Raw genomic sequence first — 16,269 nt, 5'->3', positions numbered from 1 at the left:
AATTTGTTTTTCTTGGCCTAAGATAACGTTTGGAGGTGCCTTAATACATTTAATAAGCATAGTTACCAAATGGGAAGAGATAACCAGTTCACATTTGGTGTATCTGCAACCCTAATTTAAAATCCTAACCTATGGTGAGGTCAGATTTACAAATTACAAATCTGAAAATTCCACATTTAGCAAGTTGGCATTTTCTTGACTTAGCCATTTGGTGCCTGAAGCCTGTCTCTGGTCACATGACTGGGAGTAGTTGGCAATTGGACTTTGTGTATTACTCCTACACAGCCACACACCAATGGGTGCGTAGGTGTGACTGGATGGGTCATTACTGGCAGGATGTTTGGAAGGAGCTGGGCCAAGCCTCATTTACACCTGAATAGCCTGTGTCAAAGGACTTAACAACCCTGCATTGTCACTTCAACAAGCTTGTAGCCAGAGTTGGTGAGGCAGGGAATTCCATGCACTTCAAAAACATTGTTTAGAAGTTTCTTTTGCCTTCCAGAATCAGGGCACCAGTGTATTAAAGAAGGACCTCAGACACCACCACTATGGTACACCTCTGGACTCGTGGAAAGTCTGTCAGGAAAGATTGCCACTCTGCTGGACTTCTGCTCTACCAGAAACTGCTGCCCTGCTGTGCTGGCCTCCTGCCCTCTTGCCTGGGGAAGATCTAGACCTGCAACTCCTGCTTCAACCCAGGACTGCAGAGTGACTCAAAGGGTTAGTCTGCTGGTCTCATAATCTGAGCCTCATATATATGATAGACTCCCCTACAGCCCCTGGACCTACCTTCAGTGAATTCCTCACCTCCAAAAGGTGCCCCTCCAGTCCTGGAGCCTTAGTGTGGCTCTGGAGCTCTTAAATTCATGCTTCTGGGCTCTTTACAACCACAAAAGGGCCAGTTTGCACCAGAACCATGCTGCTTCCACCAAAAATCAGTGTGAGCCACTGCAAGCCTGTCTCTTTCCACAGCAGCAGTATCATCAGCCAGGTGGGGGTCACCAAAGCGAAGCTCCAGACCACCTGTCTGCGACAACCAGCCCGCTCTTTGTTCCAACCCAACCGCCTCCCATGACGCTCTCCTTGCTCGTTGTGACCCTCTCCACAGTGAATGGAACTCTTGGCTCAAAACTTGAGAAGGTAAAACTTCAGCAGGACTAATCTGGGACTATCTGACTCGCTCTCCATCAAGGTCTCCTGAACATTTGACTATGGCCCGGTCCAGCGTGATTAGATGGCCACGGTTTGCACTTTATGCTTTTAGGGTCTATATTGCAGTTTATTCTTTTAAATTCATAACCTTGGTTGTACTGATTGGATTGTTTACATTTTGGTCTTGTTTTATTTATTATGTTAAGCTCTATTTTTCTAACTTGGTGTTGGATCCTTTTTTTTTTTGTGTTGTGTTTTCATTGTCTTACAGTTTGAAGAGTTGCACATATACTTTATACATTGCCTCTAAGTTAAGCCTGACTGCTCTGTGCCAAGCTACAAGGGGTTTGAGTATAGATTAATTTGAGGGTTGCTTGTGCCATATCCTGACTAGGATTGTGGTTGCTACTTGACCAGACCTCACACCCAGGTCAACCAGTAACCCAGTTTGTAACATGCCCTGTGTCAGAAGGTGCTGCACTACTGAAAGTGTCTGGACTGCTAAGGGGTTGAACCACATGGTGATTTCTTTAAACACTAGGAAGGACATACCGATCCGCAGGTGGCTGATGAATCATACTGCACCCAAAGGTGTCACAGGCCATCTTTCAGTAATATTGAGAGTCTTGGGGCGATCTTTTGGCCACTACTGACAACATGCTGTGGCAGCACTTCTTCATGCTGGAGTTTCCAAAGCAGCTCTTGCTTGAAGACACCTTGCATCTAGAGTGGCGTTCAGGGCTTTTATATGCCTTTCTGTCACTATCGCTGTCGTGTGTTTCCTTTTTTTGTAATAAGACTGAGTGTTTAGGGCGGCAGCACCACCAAGTGTGGGAGACAGAGTCATCCCCACCCCTCTTGGCAACTGCTGGCATAACTCCTGGCTAGCTTGCATGCCTCAACCAACCCTGTCGGATGAGAGGGTCAATTAGTTACTCAGTTATGCACGCATACCATACATGACCATTGATGCAGACTGGATTTCAATGCTTTTTTTGAAGCAGTTACATCCTAGTCTAAAAAGCATTTGCTGCAATGGTAAGGCAGATGAAACATAACATGGTAATCAACATTACAACCAACGTAAAGAAGATGAACAACCCCACTATGTTGTGTGATTCTAGAAAGCCTAGGGATTCTAGAGATTCATACCAAACCTGATGTCTAGATCTGAAAGCATAGTGGTTGTAACCATTCTGCCTGGCCCGACCTAAGGGAGTAGCACCAACCCATGCTTGAATCTAATTGCAGGCGTTTGCCTGCTGTCTGGATGGCAATCCTCTCTGGAAGCTAAAGAGTCAGATCAAGGATCAGCAAAACTGTCTGTAGTGTGGTACATGTCTCAAGACGGTTATGACCGGAATGCCCTCTACCCTCCTTAGGCATGTGTGTTGTTTATTTAATACCCCATACACGGTTCAGAAAAAGGGCCTGGCGTAATGATGTGCTTTGAGGGCAGAGCTGGTTCCTGAGCTGGCAATACGAATTGGTGTATCATGTACCGTATATGGCAGCATTGGACGAAGGCACAGATTACATGTCGTACAATAGCTTGATAAAACGTGCAGCGTGAACTTTGCCTTCCCAGAAGAGGCAGCTGATAAAATATGTAAAATTATTGCTAAAACCAGGCTTTTCTAAGATGAGGAATCAAACATGTATGTTATAAAAGGCACAAACCGGGGTGCTACTCTAAGGGTGCCTAACCCAGGTCAAAGGGTCCCTACAACACCCCTCCTGCCTGGATATCTGAAGAGGATCAGGAACACCAGGCCCAAGTCGTCTAGTGGCACCATATTAGGCCAGGAGAGTGTGGTATCTGTAACTTCTGGACGTAAATATCTTTCCTGCGATCAAGCTGCCACTGTGGGAGGAAATTCTGTAACAGCAGCAGGGCAGGTTACTGACCCTGGAATTGCACACTTTGCATCTCCTTACTTGAAGATTAAGCAGTGACAGTTGACCTCTGTTGACCTGCATCCCCAGGTCATTGAGTAAATTTTGATGACAAAGCATCCCTCCACAAAATCAATGTAGGCTAGCTGCTTGGCTAAATTTGTCGATTGGTGCTACACTTAAAAAATTCACCCTATAAAGGCGTAGTCATCTGAAGTGGAACTGTTTGTTCTGTTCCTAGTCCAGCAAGGACTTGCTTTGGACATTAAGGGCTACTTATTGGCTCTTTCCATCTTCTTATAGTTGTGGGGTTGCGGGAACAGCTTCCATTATTCAAATCACCAGTTTGATGAGGTTTTTGAATGACTTGCAACATTTGTTTTCACCAAAACCCTTTGTGATGCTCAATTGAACTTGAATTTGCGCCTCGCTTTCTTAATTTACACCTCTTTTAAACCGTGTATTAACCACTCAGCAGATGGTATTTCAGCCACAGTAAAAGGCAACTTTTCTAACTTTTCAATATTTAACATGACATAAGTTGCTTCTTTGTTTGCTATTAGTTGTTGTCATGTTAAATTGAATGTAGAAAATATGTCCCTCGCGCTGATATGTTGCCAGGGAGCGTGACCTGCCTTCAGTGTCTGTAGCGTCAAACCTAACTGCATAATGAATCTTAGTTGACTCTGTCTATGGTGTAAGGAGGGCATGTCACTTTGTACTATGTCTGTTGCAGAAGAAACAATGTTTTTTAAGATGTATATTCGGTCAGGCAGGGTATTAATCCCATTATCTACAACAGCTAATGCCATCTGTAAGTTTTCCTGATCAATTTGCCTAAACCAGGCAGCAGCTTCTTGTTGAAAAAGCTTCCAAATGTCATTATAGACTGCATATAAGATGTGCTTTTTGCGTTGTTTTCTGGGGCCTAAAAGGAAGTCCTGTAAGTCAGTGTTATTAGACAGGAGACTGAGGTGTTCTCGAACAGCATCTAATGAGGAACTCTTCAACCATTGCTGGCATAGTTTCCCTACACTGTATGTTGTTACTAATACCAATGTGTTCAGATGACACATAGCGAGGGTCAGGCCTACTTGTTCTAAAAACCCCCGTGGAGTTTACAAAACATTTATGACACCAATTGGTATCTATTGGCCACAATAACCCCCCACCAGGATGTGAAAGTGAAGCATTAAACGTGCCGTTTTGGGGAGCTGATCATCTGTAACATTGATAAACTTTTGCCATTTGAAATTTTTTAAAAGGCCAGGAATACTGGGCATATTCAAATCCTTCATTTTTGCTAAGCCTAAACAACTTGTCTGCTGTACAGTTTCATTTAAAAATATCATTTGAACAGGTAACAGGCATGCACTAAATAAAGCTTCCTTTCCCCTTATTTGCCAATTCTTTGTTCCCCACATACTTTTTTATATATATTCATAGCCTTCTATAGCCTAAAGAGAAACAAAGGAATCCGAACAAATACATTTTGTATCTGAAGACATTATGTGTACATTTTCCATGAATGGCAATTTGAAATAATATGACTCAGCATTTTTAACATTGTGGCCAGAAAAATATGCACATTTTTCAGATCATGTTTTAGAACTCCCTTGTGGTGGAGTGTGTAATTAAAAATTGTTCTTGTGGTACTTGCTCTGTGAATGAAATGGTGTCCATACTAATTATATGAAAACATGTCACCATATTTCTCTTTGGATTGAAAAACATTCTCACTTTAGAATACAGTAAAATACTGCAACTCAGTAATCATAGAATCAACTGTTTTCACATCCCAGTCATCGGAAACAACTCCGGGTATTATTACATCATTCATATAAAGTTTAAACATATATGGTATTTCAATGACCTCAGTCGGGCTGTATATATCAAATGTGTCATTATCCTAAACGATCCAATCAGGAATTGGTTTTGCGGAAATATTCATGAAAGATTAGTCTCTGCGGACCTTGTGAGAAGAAAAATGGGGTTTTAGGACCTCATCCACTAGTTCAACTGTTGATCGTTCAGGAAGGTAATGACCATGTATTAATAGGAAGAAAGTAATAACAAAGCCAGTCCAAAGGAGGAAATCTAATACAGTCAAGGAAAGCCACAGATAGTTCTATGGAAAAATAAACTAATGTGTTTTAAGCCAATTTATCAGCTCACGTGTTTTTGGTAGTTCAGATGCAGAAGAGGCAAATGAGTCCAAAAAGGTGGCAATGATGTCAGCAAAGTATTCAGAAGCAGTTTGTGCAAAAACTGGAGCTGTATGTGAAGGAGAAGGACTGGTAGAAGTCTTCCTCTGTGGTTCACTGTAAATGACGCCATCAGTTTCTGTAGAGGTCGAGTCAAATCGATCAGCAATTTCTGTGTTGCTTGTTGTAGTAGATGTTAGTGGAACTAATGCAAGGTCATTTTCCACCCTCCCCACGCTCGAAGAGGTGTCAGTGTTGCTGCTTATAACTTGTAGAGGGACATCTTAACCAGTAGTGAGAGGAATTTGGGTACTACTAGTTGTTCCTCTTGGTCTGGTGTAAGGATCGGCCACATGGTGTAACTTGACATTGTCAGTGGAGTCAAAGCGGTTTTCTTTAGAGCCAGTTAGCGGTGGTAGACTAACAGTTCTATTACCGTGTATTCCAAGGACTGGAACCCTGGAACCGGTGTACGATAGACCGAGCTCCTTTTTCATGTACTAGATCCCCAACCTTTGGAATACAGCTGGTAGATGTTATTGGTACATCCTTAATTCCTAAGGAGGCAGCACTGGCAGAAGCGGTGTCGTTACAGAACTGTTGTAATTCCTGCAAGACAGTGACACGTTCATTCATGTCAAAAGGTGTTTCTACCGCCTCCACGCCAGGACCATCAGGATCTGGAACATACTTTCAAGTTCCAATCGGGCACTGGTATGAAGTATGACCCTTCCCCCACCCCCCCCCTCCCGAGTCCTTCTAGGCAGATTATTTAGTGCTCTCTGGACTCCATTCAGGTGATTAAGCCAACTGTGACCCGCACCTAATACTCTGGCTGTTAAGGATTGCTTTAAATTTCGGTTTCATCGCTCCACAACACTATTTCCCTTGGGATGAAATGGAGACAAGCAATGGAGTTGGACCCCCAACAAAGCCATGGCGGCCCTGAATGCCCTTGAGGCGAAAGCAGGGCCCTGCTCCGAGTGGAAAGCCACAAGACTTGCAAATCTTTAATAACAGTCCGTGCGTCAGCTGGTCATTGTGGCCACACCCATAGAAATCTGGAGCAGGAGTCAACAGCAACTTAGATGTATTTGTATGCACTGTCAAGAGTTAAGGGACCACAGTGGTCCAAGTATACACATTGTAATGGTTTGTTAGAAATTAGGAAGGGTGTCTGCGGTGTGCGTTTGATTTGTTGGCAGCCATCACAACAAAGGACATACTGCTTGGTCTGTTTCTATAGACCTGGCCACCAATAACGAGTTTGCAATAATGATATTTTAGCCACTACACCAGCATGTGCAGAGGCAACCCCCTCATGTGCTGCGTTGATCAACTCTGGTCTTAGGTCTTTAGTGGGAATTGCTCGAACTCCCATGCCTGGTATATTTACTTCTGCATCAAGGAAGCCTCCCATCCAATAGGAACATTTTTGGGATATCCTTTAGGTAAATGTGTGCCGTCACCCGAGGCTTGCACGGCAGCCAGTATTTCATCGTCCGGTTTCGTTCTAGAACAAGTTACTGCAGCAACCAAAGTCATAGCTGCTGCTGATTTGGCTGCTTCATCAGCCAGTTTATTTCCAGCAACGTGTATTCCAACGTGCTGGTGTCCAAGTGTATGTACAACATGAACATTTGGTAGCCTTTCCTTCAGATAAGCTACTTTCCCCCACAGACGTTAGTGTTTGATGGTGTTAACTTTAGAATCTCTGAACCCATTCTGGCGCCGGTAATGCAGATATTGATTGAAGGACTGGACGCAATAGTACGAATCACAGACAATCAGTGTTAGCTGTGCTGGATCCGTATGTTCCAGTGCCATCACCAGAGCCTTTAGCTCAGCTAGTTGTGCAGTGAAATTCCCTAGGGTTTGTGTAAAAGTATGTTGTGGATATAATTTACTACCTTCCATGTAGCTGCTTACGACTGTACAAGCATCGGAGTATTGATCCTTTGTGCCTGTTGCTGGTTGTGCTGAGCTATTGGTGTACATGACTCTTTGATATTGATCAATAGGCAGTGTATTTGCCGGAACTGGGTATTCTAGTTCATATTGCAAAAATTCTTGAGTTTGTAACTTTGGGTCAAAAATACAGTCAACATCAGAGGCTGTCAGAGACGTTGACCATTGGATCCAACGTGGATGTAATGCTTTAACATTTGGGACGCTGGCTTTGGTAGCAGCCTCGATGCCTGGAATTGGAGATACAACAATAATGCGTTTCCCCTTGGCCAGTGGTCTTTCTTTAACGACAGCCATCTGAACAGCAGTGAGAATTTTCTCAGTGGGTGCAAAACGTTGTTCTGCTGTTTAATGCAGATGTGAATTGTATGCAATTGGGACTGTCTCACCCTCATTGAATGTTACATAGGTGAAACCAATGGCACCAGCAAGTACTCTGATGACCAGATGTTTTTTATTGTCCCTAGTGTGTAGGTGTTGTGCTGCAAGCATGTCTTGTTGCAATGCTCTGAGAATGCGTGTGTGTTTGACTGTCCAGAATTTACTGGAAAAGTCAGGAGGTATCAAGTCATGTAAGGGTTTTATGTGTGATGCGTAATCTGGAATGTATTATCTGCCAAAATTTTGAAAACCCAATAGGTATTGGAGATTTTTAATGGTATTTGGAGGTTGTAACTGTGCGCATTTTTCTGAGAATTGTGGCACTAGTCTCTTTACTTCACTTGATAATTTGTATCCCAGAAATAGGACACTAAGGAAGGCTATTTTTGTTTTCTTGAAGTTTAATTTATAGCTGAATTCGGCATATCCTACAACAATGCGGGCTACCTGTCTTAGATGTTGCAGTAATTCTTCATCCGTGAGGTAGATATCATCTACAAAGGACAATGCTTCAGTGTCAAGGTCGTGCAATATTGAAGTTAGATGAGCCGCGAACAGTCCTGGACTGTTCTTATACCCCTATGGTAAACAACAGAATTCTGGGAGCCTAGTGCGCTGAAACTTTTTAAGTCTCTACTCTCAGGTGCTATATTTTGGCAAAAGAAGCCATTGGAAATATCCAATGTTGTTTTGTAGTTCTTGCGCACTATGTTGTTCATAAGTGCTGTGCTATGAGAGTTTTGTATAGCATATGTGCGTGTATGAATGTTTAAGTGTCTGTAATCTAAGACTCTTCTGTATGAATGGTCCGGTTTAGCTACAGGGAATAGGGGATTATTCATTGGTGAGACACATAACTCGATTACGCCCTGGTACTCTAGTTGTGTGAGGATTTCTCTCACATTTGCTTTAACATCATGTTTAATTTGGTGTTGGAAACACAGTATAGGGGGAATCTTTATCCGACCCTACATGGTTGCAAGTAAACGCGGGTGCCTGCGCCAGTGCCCAATCAATGACGTAGGATTCTGATAGCTCATCGGGAACAAGGGGCGAGAAAGAAGGTTTGATAACCTCTTCCCGATATGGGCAAGTATGGTCAAATTCAGGTGGCTAATCCTTTTCGGCCAGTAGAATATCATAAATGTTTACAACGCGGTCCCAAAAGATTGTGTCGATTATGCAGTGTCGCCTTCTAACTATAATGTTACTTTGTACACCTTGTCATGCGTGGAGATACGCATGTCCGCAGTTTCAACTTGTAAGAAGTCATCAGTTGCTTTCCCCTCCAGATGCTCTTGAAGATTCTGGCGAACTATTGTGACCTCTGCTGCGCTGTCTAACAGGGGTAGCGCCCACGTCTTGTTCTTCAATAGAGCCCTCTTCTTGAGTGGCATGACGAATCGCAACTACTACCACTTTTTTCTTTTTAAATTGGGCTTTGTGTTGGAAGTTTCTCTTCTTTTAACAGAAACTTCAGTTGAGCGTTGTGATTCCTGTCTCTGTTTCACATATTCAGTTCTTCGCTCTGACCGCCCACCTCTCAATGCGTTTTTCTAGTGAGTCCTGAAAGGAACAAGATTGGCGTGTATCAGTAAATTGATATCTGTCAGGTGTTTTAATATTATCTCTTTTTCTAAGATTATATCTATTCCTTGGGGTCTCCATAGTCTGAGATTCTCCCCTTTCCTTTTTAGGTGTTTTTTTTATTTTTATCCCAGTGTTTTTTAGAACCCTCAGGTGCTTGCTTGGTAGAATCTTTATTAGATTTACCCTGAAACTGTGGTTTTGTGGGTCTGGCCCCCAGACTATCTCGACCAATACTAGAGTAGGTCTCCGCTATAATCTTTGGCAGCTCATGTTCTTAATCCTGTGGAGGAACGTTCCAGAGCCGCATGCGCACTGCTATTGCAACTGCTTCCCCTTTAAGGTTACTTAAAATGATTGAAGATACCATGGCAAAATTGCCCATGAGTTGCATCCCCAAGTCTAGGGCCGGGGCAGCCCTGTATTCATCTTGAATTTGTTTTAACACTTCTGGTAAATTGGCAAGTGTTGGTATACTGTGTGCCGTAGTAAAGCGCATAGTTAATATTCTATGCTTATCCTTAGGTCCCGTATGGGGAAATACTGCTTCCAGTGCATTTATTTTTTGAGCTTACCAACACAGAATCTCTTCCCGTTTGGCAGGTACCTTACCCATGATCGAATGTACAGTCGCAGGATTAATGCCTGGCGTTACTGCATGTGGTTGCGCCAGGGCAGCCTGTGCTGGGTTTGTATTTATTTAATGTTTGTATTACAAACTATACTAATCGTCTATGTATTTCCGTAAGCTCAGCATATAAGCGGCGGACTTAGCTAATGTCAAGGTTGCTGCGTCAGGGTGCGGTGTATATGTGGCCAATAAAGGCTAGGTAGGACCATCATTACTTAGAGGGCCTAACGTAATGTTTAGGATTGTATGTGGTAGGGCGCCATCAAGCCAATTATTATGGTCTTGATAAGAGAAAGGTATTTCCAAATATGCATATACTCTATATTGTGCAGGTATGTTTCCAGGTGTATAGAGGTGAAATGTGTTTGTGTTCTCATCAGCTGCTGGAAATGTGACCCAGGAATAGGAAATTTCTGTTCTATAAGCCGGATGAGCCTCAAGAGCAAATGTAACTGGACCCCTCTGGGCTGTTAGACCATGTGCCAATAAATGTGTAATAAGGGGTGGTTGCATATTGACTGCAATTGCTACCCGTTGTGGGTTTGCCATGGTGAATGGTACATTTTCTTCAGAGATAAGCACACCAAATGGGGACTATTCTTTTAGCGTTCAAGCTTGAACAACCTACAGCATTGGGTAACTACTGGATTTGGGTGGCAGAATCACCTGTACTGAGGGAGACTGAGTCTGAACCCCCACCATGTGACGCCTGCCGGCCTAATCCGTGTTTTGTTCCTCACCCAAGAGCAGGGATGATTGGGCAACCGGGCGCATGACATAAGTGACTCCTCAGGGGAATCGTGGTCACTCAGATCTCATCCGTTTCTCAGTTACATTAGTCTCACATATGCAAGGACAATCAGAGGCAGACTATAGTTCAATAAGGTTTTATTGAAGTAACTGCATCTTAGATAATAAGGCATGTACTGCAATAACTAGGGCGATGAAGCTAAATAAGATTAAGATTGTGACAAGGAGAGTAAAACACAAAAATAATGCTATCATTGTGTCACTAAGATTGTGAAGGATAGTTCCTACCTAGACTATGTTAGAGCACAGCAAGTTAAGCTCTAATTCTGCCCTTCAGTTTCCCTCTGGGAAGACATCATCCCTCATACCTAAGCAAGGGGCCTGTAGTCTACATAAGCAGCTGCAGCGAAGCACTCCGCAATCAGCATACAGTCGTCGTCATCTGGCTGGAATCTCCCTCTAACGTACATGGGTCAAAGTAGTGTTTTTATAATAAAACAGCTGATGTTCCAATTTAAGAACGGCTAGATAGAAACAATAAAACAAGACCGCAAATGTGGCTACCGTTAAAATAATATAACAAAGTTAGAATAAAACATATCTAAGTTAACGTGCACAGCGCCAGGCCTAATTTGCTAAAATAACACACATAAAACTATAGCTAAAATGGCTACACAACACATCAGTCTGTTGGAGTTGCAGGCCATTCCCTTAGTGTTGAAGGCCTTCCTACTATCCATCAATGGGAGGCTAATCCAAGTGGTAATCGGCAAGACCACTGCCATGTGGCACTGCAACAAGCAAGGTATAGTGGGGTCCTGTGTTCTGTGCCATTCTGGAACTACGTGAGTTGGCAGGGCATTTCCCGGGTCGTGAAACACCTAATACAAGGAGTGGCCTGGTGTAATTCCTGCCACATAGACCCGTTGCAAGCAAACGTACATGATATTCTGCTTTGTGGTTCACTTTAGCCAAGTAGTGTCTTGTTGTGGGCACAGTTAAAGGTTACTTATCAGCCCTTTCAACTTTTTTCACATGTACCGAAACTGCTGTTCTGGTTTAACATCTGTAGTGATGCATTTCTGGTCCATAATTTTCTGCCCAAACCCTTTGTAATGCTGCAGTGGTACCTTAATTTGGCCCTCACCTTTGTCATCTGTACTCCATTTGACCGATGCACAGCTGTCCTTTTTGTCTCCTTACTCCCAAAACAGTCTTCCTCATAGTGATAACCTCAGTTTGTCGTGTGAGTGAGCTACAAGCTCTGTCTATTTATCCATTGTACTATGCTGTCTTTCCAGACAAATTGTTGTTGTAGACTAGAGCAGGATTTTTGCTGAAAGTTGTGACACCCTTTCATGTTGGACAAGCCAGCACCCTTCCGAGATTCTTCGCTTTGCCTCACCCCTTGAATGAGGAGGAGAGAATCCACTGCTTGGATCCAAAAATAACTTTATTCTTTTACATTGGTTGTACCAAAGACCGTCGGATGGACAATGAACTTCTTGTGCAGTTCACTGGAACGAAAAGGGTTAAGGCAGTGCAGAACAGGACCATATCAAGATGGGTAGTCTTGTCTATATTGATCTGCTACGCTGAGACCAAGACGCAGCCTGGAGAAGGTCAGACAGCTCATTCAACCAGAGCTAAAGATTCTACCACTGCACTAGCATGTGGAGTGGCTCTTCTGGTCATCTGTAAGCTGGCAATGTAGGTGTTGCATCATACGTTCCCAAAGCACTACTGTTCTGAAAGCCAGGTCCAGCTGGAAGGGCACTTTGCCCGTTCAGTCCTGCAGGATTTCTGGTTTGAGCCATTCTACAGTTTTAGCAAGGATTCTTCTGCAGTTAAAAGTATCCATCAAACGAAAAAGTTGCTTACTTTCTGTAATGTTCTTTCTGACAAATGCTCTGGCTAACCCTACCACTCTTCCTCCTTCCTTGTTATGTAGAATGGAATCTTTTTATCATCCATAAATAGATTCTAGACCAGAGATCTGCACACTTTCATACCTTATCAGTTGATATGCTCCGTGAGGACAGAATCAAGAACGAACGAAGTTGATATCTGTGAAAGAGCTTGGTGCCTAGAAGTGGCTCTTGCATCACTTCTGAGGCAGGACAAAGCTGGTGCTGAGCCACACTATGCCCCCACACATGAGCAATGCTGAAAAAATCTCCAGATCCACTTTGGCACCTGGGGTATTCACAAGGTGAGGAACCTGCAGTTAGACAGAGTATCTACCAGAAAAGCGTTACCAAAGAGTAACTTGTTCTTCTTTGCCATGATGTGCTTTGCACTGTATTTTGCTGTCATAGGTGTGCTAGTGAGAATTGATATATCCCGACCCTACGTAATTTTTAAGTTAAAGGCTGCCTATTATATTAAGATTTGCTCATATCACCTGGGAGTATAACATTAGATGCAAATTTACGAGGCAGTATGTACAACGTCACTACCGCTGACATTTGTATGGCAAGAACATGGGCAGCTTTTGCAAGCACGGTTATCTGAATCCATTTTCAAGGAGACTGGTAGCTTTTGATAAGGAAGTTTCTAGTTCGAAAGGACGCAGAATAGGACGACAAAGGAAGGAAACATCACCTTTTCTGTAAATCCTGTGCTATTAGTTCTTGCTCTAGTTTCTGCACGACACCCACCCACCTGTCCTTCAATCAGCACATGCTATACCCACAACCTTGAATATTGGACAAACCATGTAGATAAAAACTGTGTCTAGTAAATGGTTCGCACTTATATAAGAGGATGGGGTTTCACCCTCAGAGGCTCACAGGCACTCCAAAAGTTTGAAAGTAACTATATTCTTTTAAAGTAATTTTTTCCAGTTTCAGTTACTGTGCAAGCAGTTTCTATTCAGCTTTGAAGAGGAAGTGTGCCGATCAAGTATTAGAATCACCATGCAATTACTTGTTTACTTCGTTGGATATAAGTAACAATTTAGATGACTTTAGTTTTCGCAAAAATACAACCTTCTACTTTGTAGTCAGCCACTGGGTCATCCTGCTTAATTGTTTAGGATCCCCATTATCATCAAGAATAAGAAATCGGTTTAGATAACTATTTACTCCTGTTGGGTTTGCTAGAGCTGAGCTCTTCCTGGGCTGGTGGGAGGGCCCATGTAGAGAATGCAAGAATGGAACAGAGACTTATATCTTACTTGCATGTATTTTGTATTAATGTCTGCCCGGAGGGCCATCTTCTAAAAATTAATTCAGTCCTGTCAATATGGTATTGCCTTCCTGCTTGGAGGAAAACAGATATGAGGGATGGTTGTTTTGTCAAGTTTGTTGATGTTTTTTTCAGATTAGGTTAATATCAAACACTGCTTAATGTAATGTTTGAGTGCCCTTGGGTTGCAGCACTAACACATTTTCAATTTCTGTAATTCAAAGCCAGTTACTTGTTGATAGTGTTTATTTGTTATCCGATGCTATATGTTCTGTATGTTGTAAAGCTGTCATTAGTGCTCTCAGTCACATTTTGTACCTATTTTTACGGTTTTTGTGCTGCACTTAAACAGCAGTAGTTTTGTAATGTTGATTACTTGTATATCTTATCCCCTTGCAGATTTATTTGCGACAGCAAGACAAAGCAGCAGGTATCAACCCAAATGTGCGCCTTGCTAAAATGTGCCTCATTGACTTGGCAGGGTCAGAACGTGCCAGTGCTACAAATACTAAAGGTGCTCGCCTTCGAGAGGGGGCAAACATTAATCGGTCTCTCTTGGCTCTTGGAAACGTAATTAATGCTCTAGCAGACCCTAAGGTATGTACAATTTATGCACACTTTGAAGTCAGCCAAAATGGGAGTGCGTTGCATTTTTTATTATGTAGTGGGTTTTACTATACAGGATGATGAATAGATTTCCTTGACCACTGAGCCTTTAGCATGAATTACCATTACTTATGAACCGCATATAAAATCAAAGGTGTATTCTACTTTGTTTGGAATGGTCTTAGAAGTGGTTTGAAAGAAGTCTAGACCCTGTAAAAGGATGGAGCATGCATGCCTAAAAGACTGCACACCCCTATGATTTTAGACCTCGTGCACGCCCCCAGTGGGGCTGCCTTCAATACTGTATTACTAAACTCATAGAAATTGCGAAAAATCTAAGCGTCACACAAACAATAAGTATTGCAAATGAGCCATCCTCATTCAAAGATGTGGTGTGTAGCCGGTGCACAAATCTATTACTTATCTTACAGATAGCAAGCACATTTTCCTTTGAAGAGACCACAGAACTCGCACTGACATGCAGTTCTACTTATAACACTGTAGCGCATAAATGACCATGTGTGAAAAACGGGGTTTTGCAAATATTAATCGTTTGCACATCCCCAAGTAAAGTGTCTTGATTTGTTTCCATCCTATTAAAATCTTTGTTTTCATCGCACTTCAGAGTTATACAAAAAGTGCTTCATTTGAACTTTCCTAACTACTTCTGATATATTTTGAAATATTTGTACAGTTTATTTAATTTAAATGTATTTACATTTTGTTGGGTTAGAAAAAAAACTGACGCCCTACAACCTTTCCTGTCGCACTCCCTGTACTGAAATAAGATTGTTAACCTTACAAAATGCACAAAACGTTGCAGTTAGAAAAAGAAAACTAAACACTAATCTCGTGTTAAAAGAATAAGCAGCAATTTGTGAGACAGCCTGTCATTTGACCTCTATCTTTGAAAGCTCCACGAATGTGTCAAGATAAAAAAAATATATTTAAAGGCCTCTATTGGTCTTTCACATTCTTAACTACAACACGGTTCTTTTGGGGGTGTGGCAGCACCTCCTACATCCGTACTTCCAGCGCCTATGCTGTTTCATACTCTTGAAACCAAAGGTTTTGCTGTTAAAATAGGGTAACTATTCTCATTTCTTCCCTTCCTGCTCCAGTGCTAGCTGACATTGAAAAGGCTTTTAAAAAAAGGTGCAAGTTAACCTTCCTTATTGTTCAGTAAGCTGATTTTTTGCAATTTATATGTGTTCCTTGCATACCAACCATAGATGTTTTACATTATTTATACAGTGAGCTATAGTATTATTAAAATGTCTTCCCAGGATCTGGGATGACTCCTGCTGATTGCTTTGTTTAGATGATGGGCCATTGTGATTCATGTGTTTCTTGCCTCCCATGACATGAACTTACGAAATGCCCTGTTTTTATTGGATGTTAATTACTTTAAGTAGATTTCTTACATGCGTATATTGTATGTTTATTGGTTATTATATGCGAAATCAACTAATATTAATGATTGACTATGGGCCAAAGTAACTAGAGAATTTGAGCTGTTAGTCGAAAGTAACCTTTTTCCTTGGGATACCGTTAATGCTAAAGAGAGAAAACACCATGGCAACAGTGCCTCCTGAGTGTATATTTGAATCGGTGATTGCAGTGTTTCGTCGATGTTCTGGCAAAATAAAACAGATGTGATGCGTTCTAAGCGAAAGCCGAAATAAACTTTGACTGTTTGAAAAGAGAATTATCTGTGTTCCAACTCCCCTGCAGAAGCGCACACAACTGCCCCTCTTGACTCTTCCTCTATTCTTCCGCTCCACATTGGCCAGCTTAAAATAACTTTTTATCATCGCGCAACGTAATGATAAATGAAAGGACTATTTATTGCTTTCATCTGGCCACATCATTATTCTAACCTTTAGCTTGATGGGTGGGAAGAAG

General features: G+C 42.2%; 1 protein-coding gene across 1 annotated transcript in view; it reads left to right on the top strand.

Annotated features, from left to right (window-relative positions):
* Positions 1–16,269, top strand: part of KIF18A (kinesin family member 18A) — a 221,245-nt gene that overhangs the window by 78,155 nt on the left and 126,821 nt on the right. The window contains exon 6 of the mRNA XM_069221971.1: positions 14,158–14,355. Within this exon, the coding sequence (XP_069078072.1) occupies positions 14,158–14,355 (198 nt within the window). The remainder of the gene's footprint in view (positions 1–14,157; positions 14,356–16,269) is intronic.

The sequence above is a fragment of the Pleurodeles waltl genome, chromosome 3_1, assembly GCF_031143425.1.
Source record: "Pleurodeles waltl isolate 20211129_DDA chromosome 3_1, aPleWal1.hap1.20221129, whole genome shotgun sequence".
Taxonomy (NCBI): Eukaryota; Metazoa; Chordata; class Amphibia; order Caudata; family Salamandridae; genus Pleurodeles; species Pleurodeles waltl.
The sequence above is the reverse complement of the archived record's forward strand: the minus strand, read 5'-3'. Positions and strand labels throughout refer to the sequence as shown.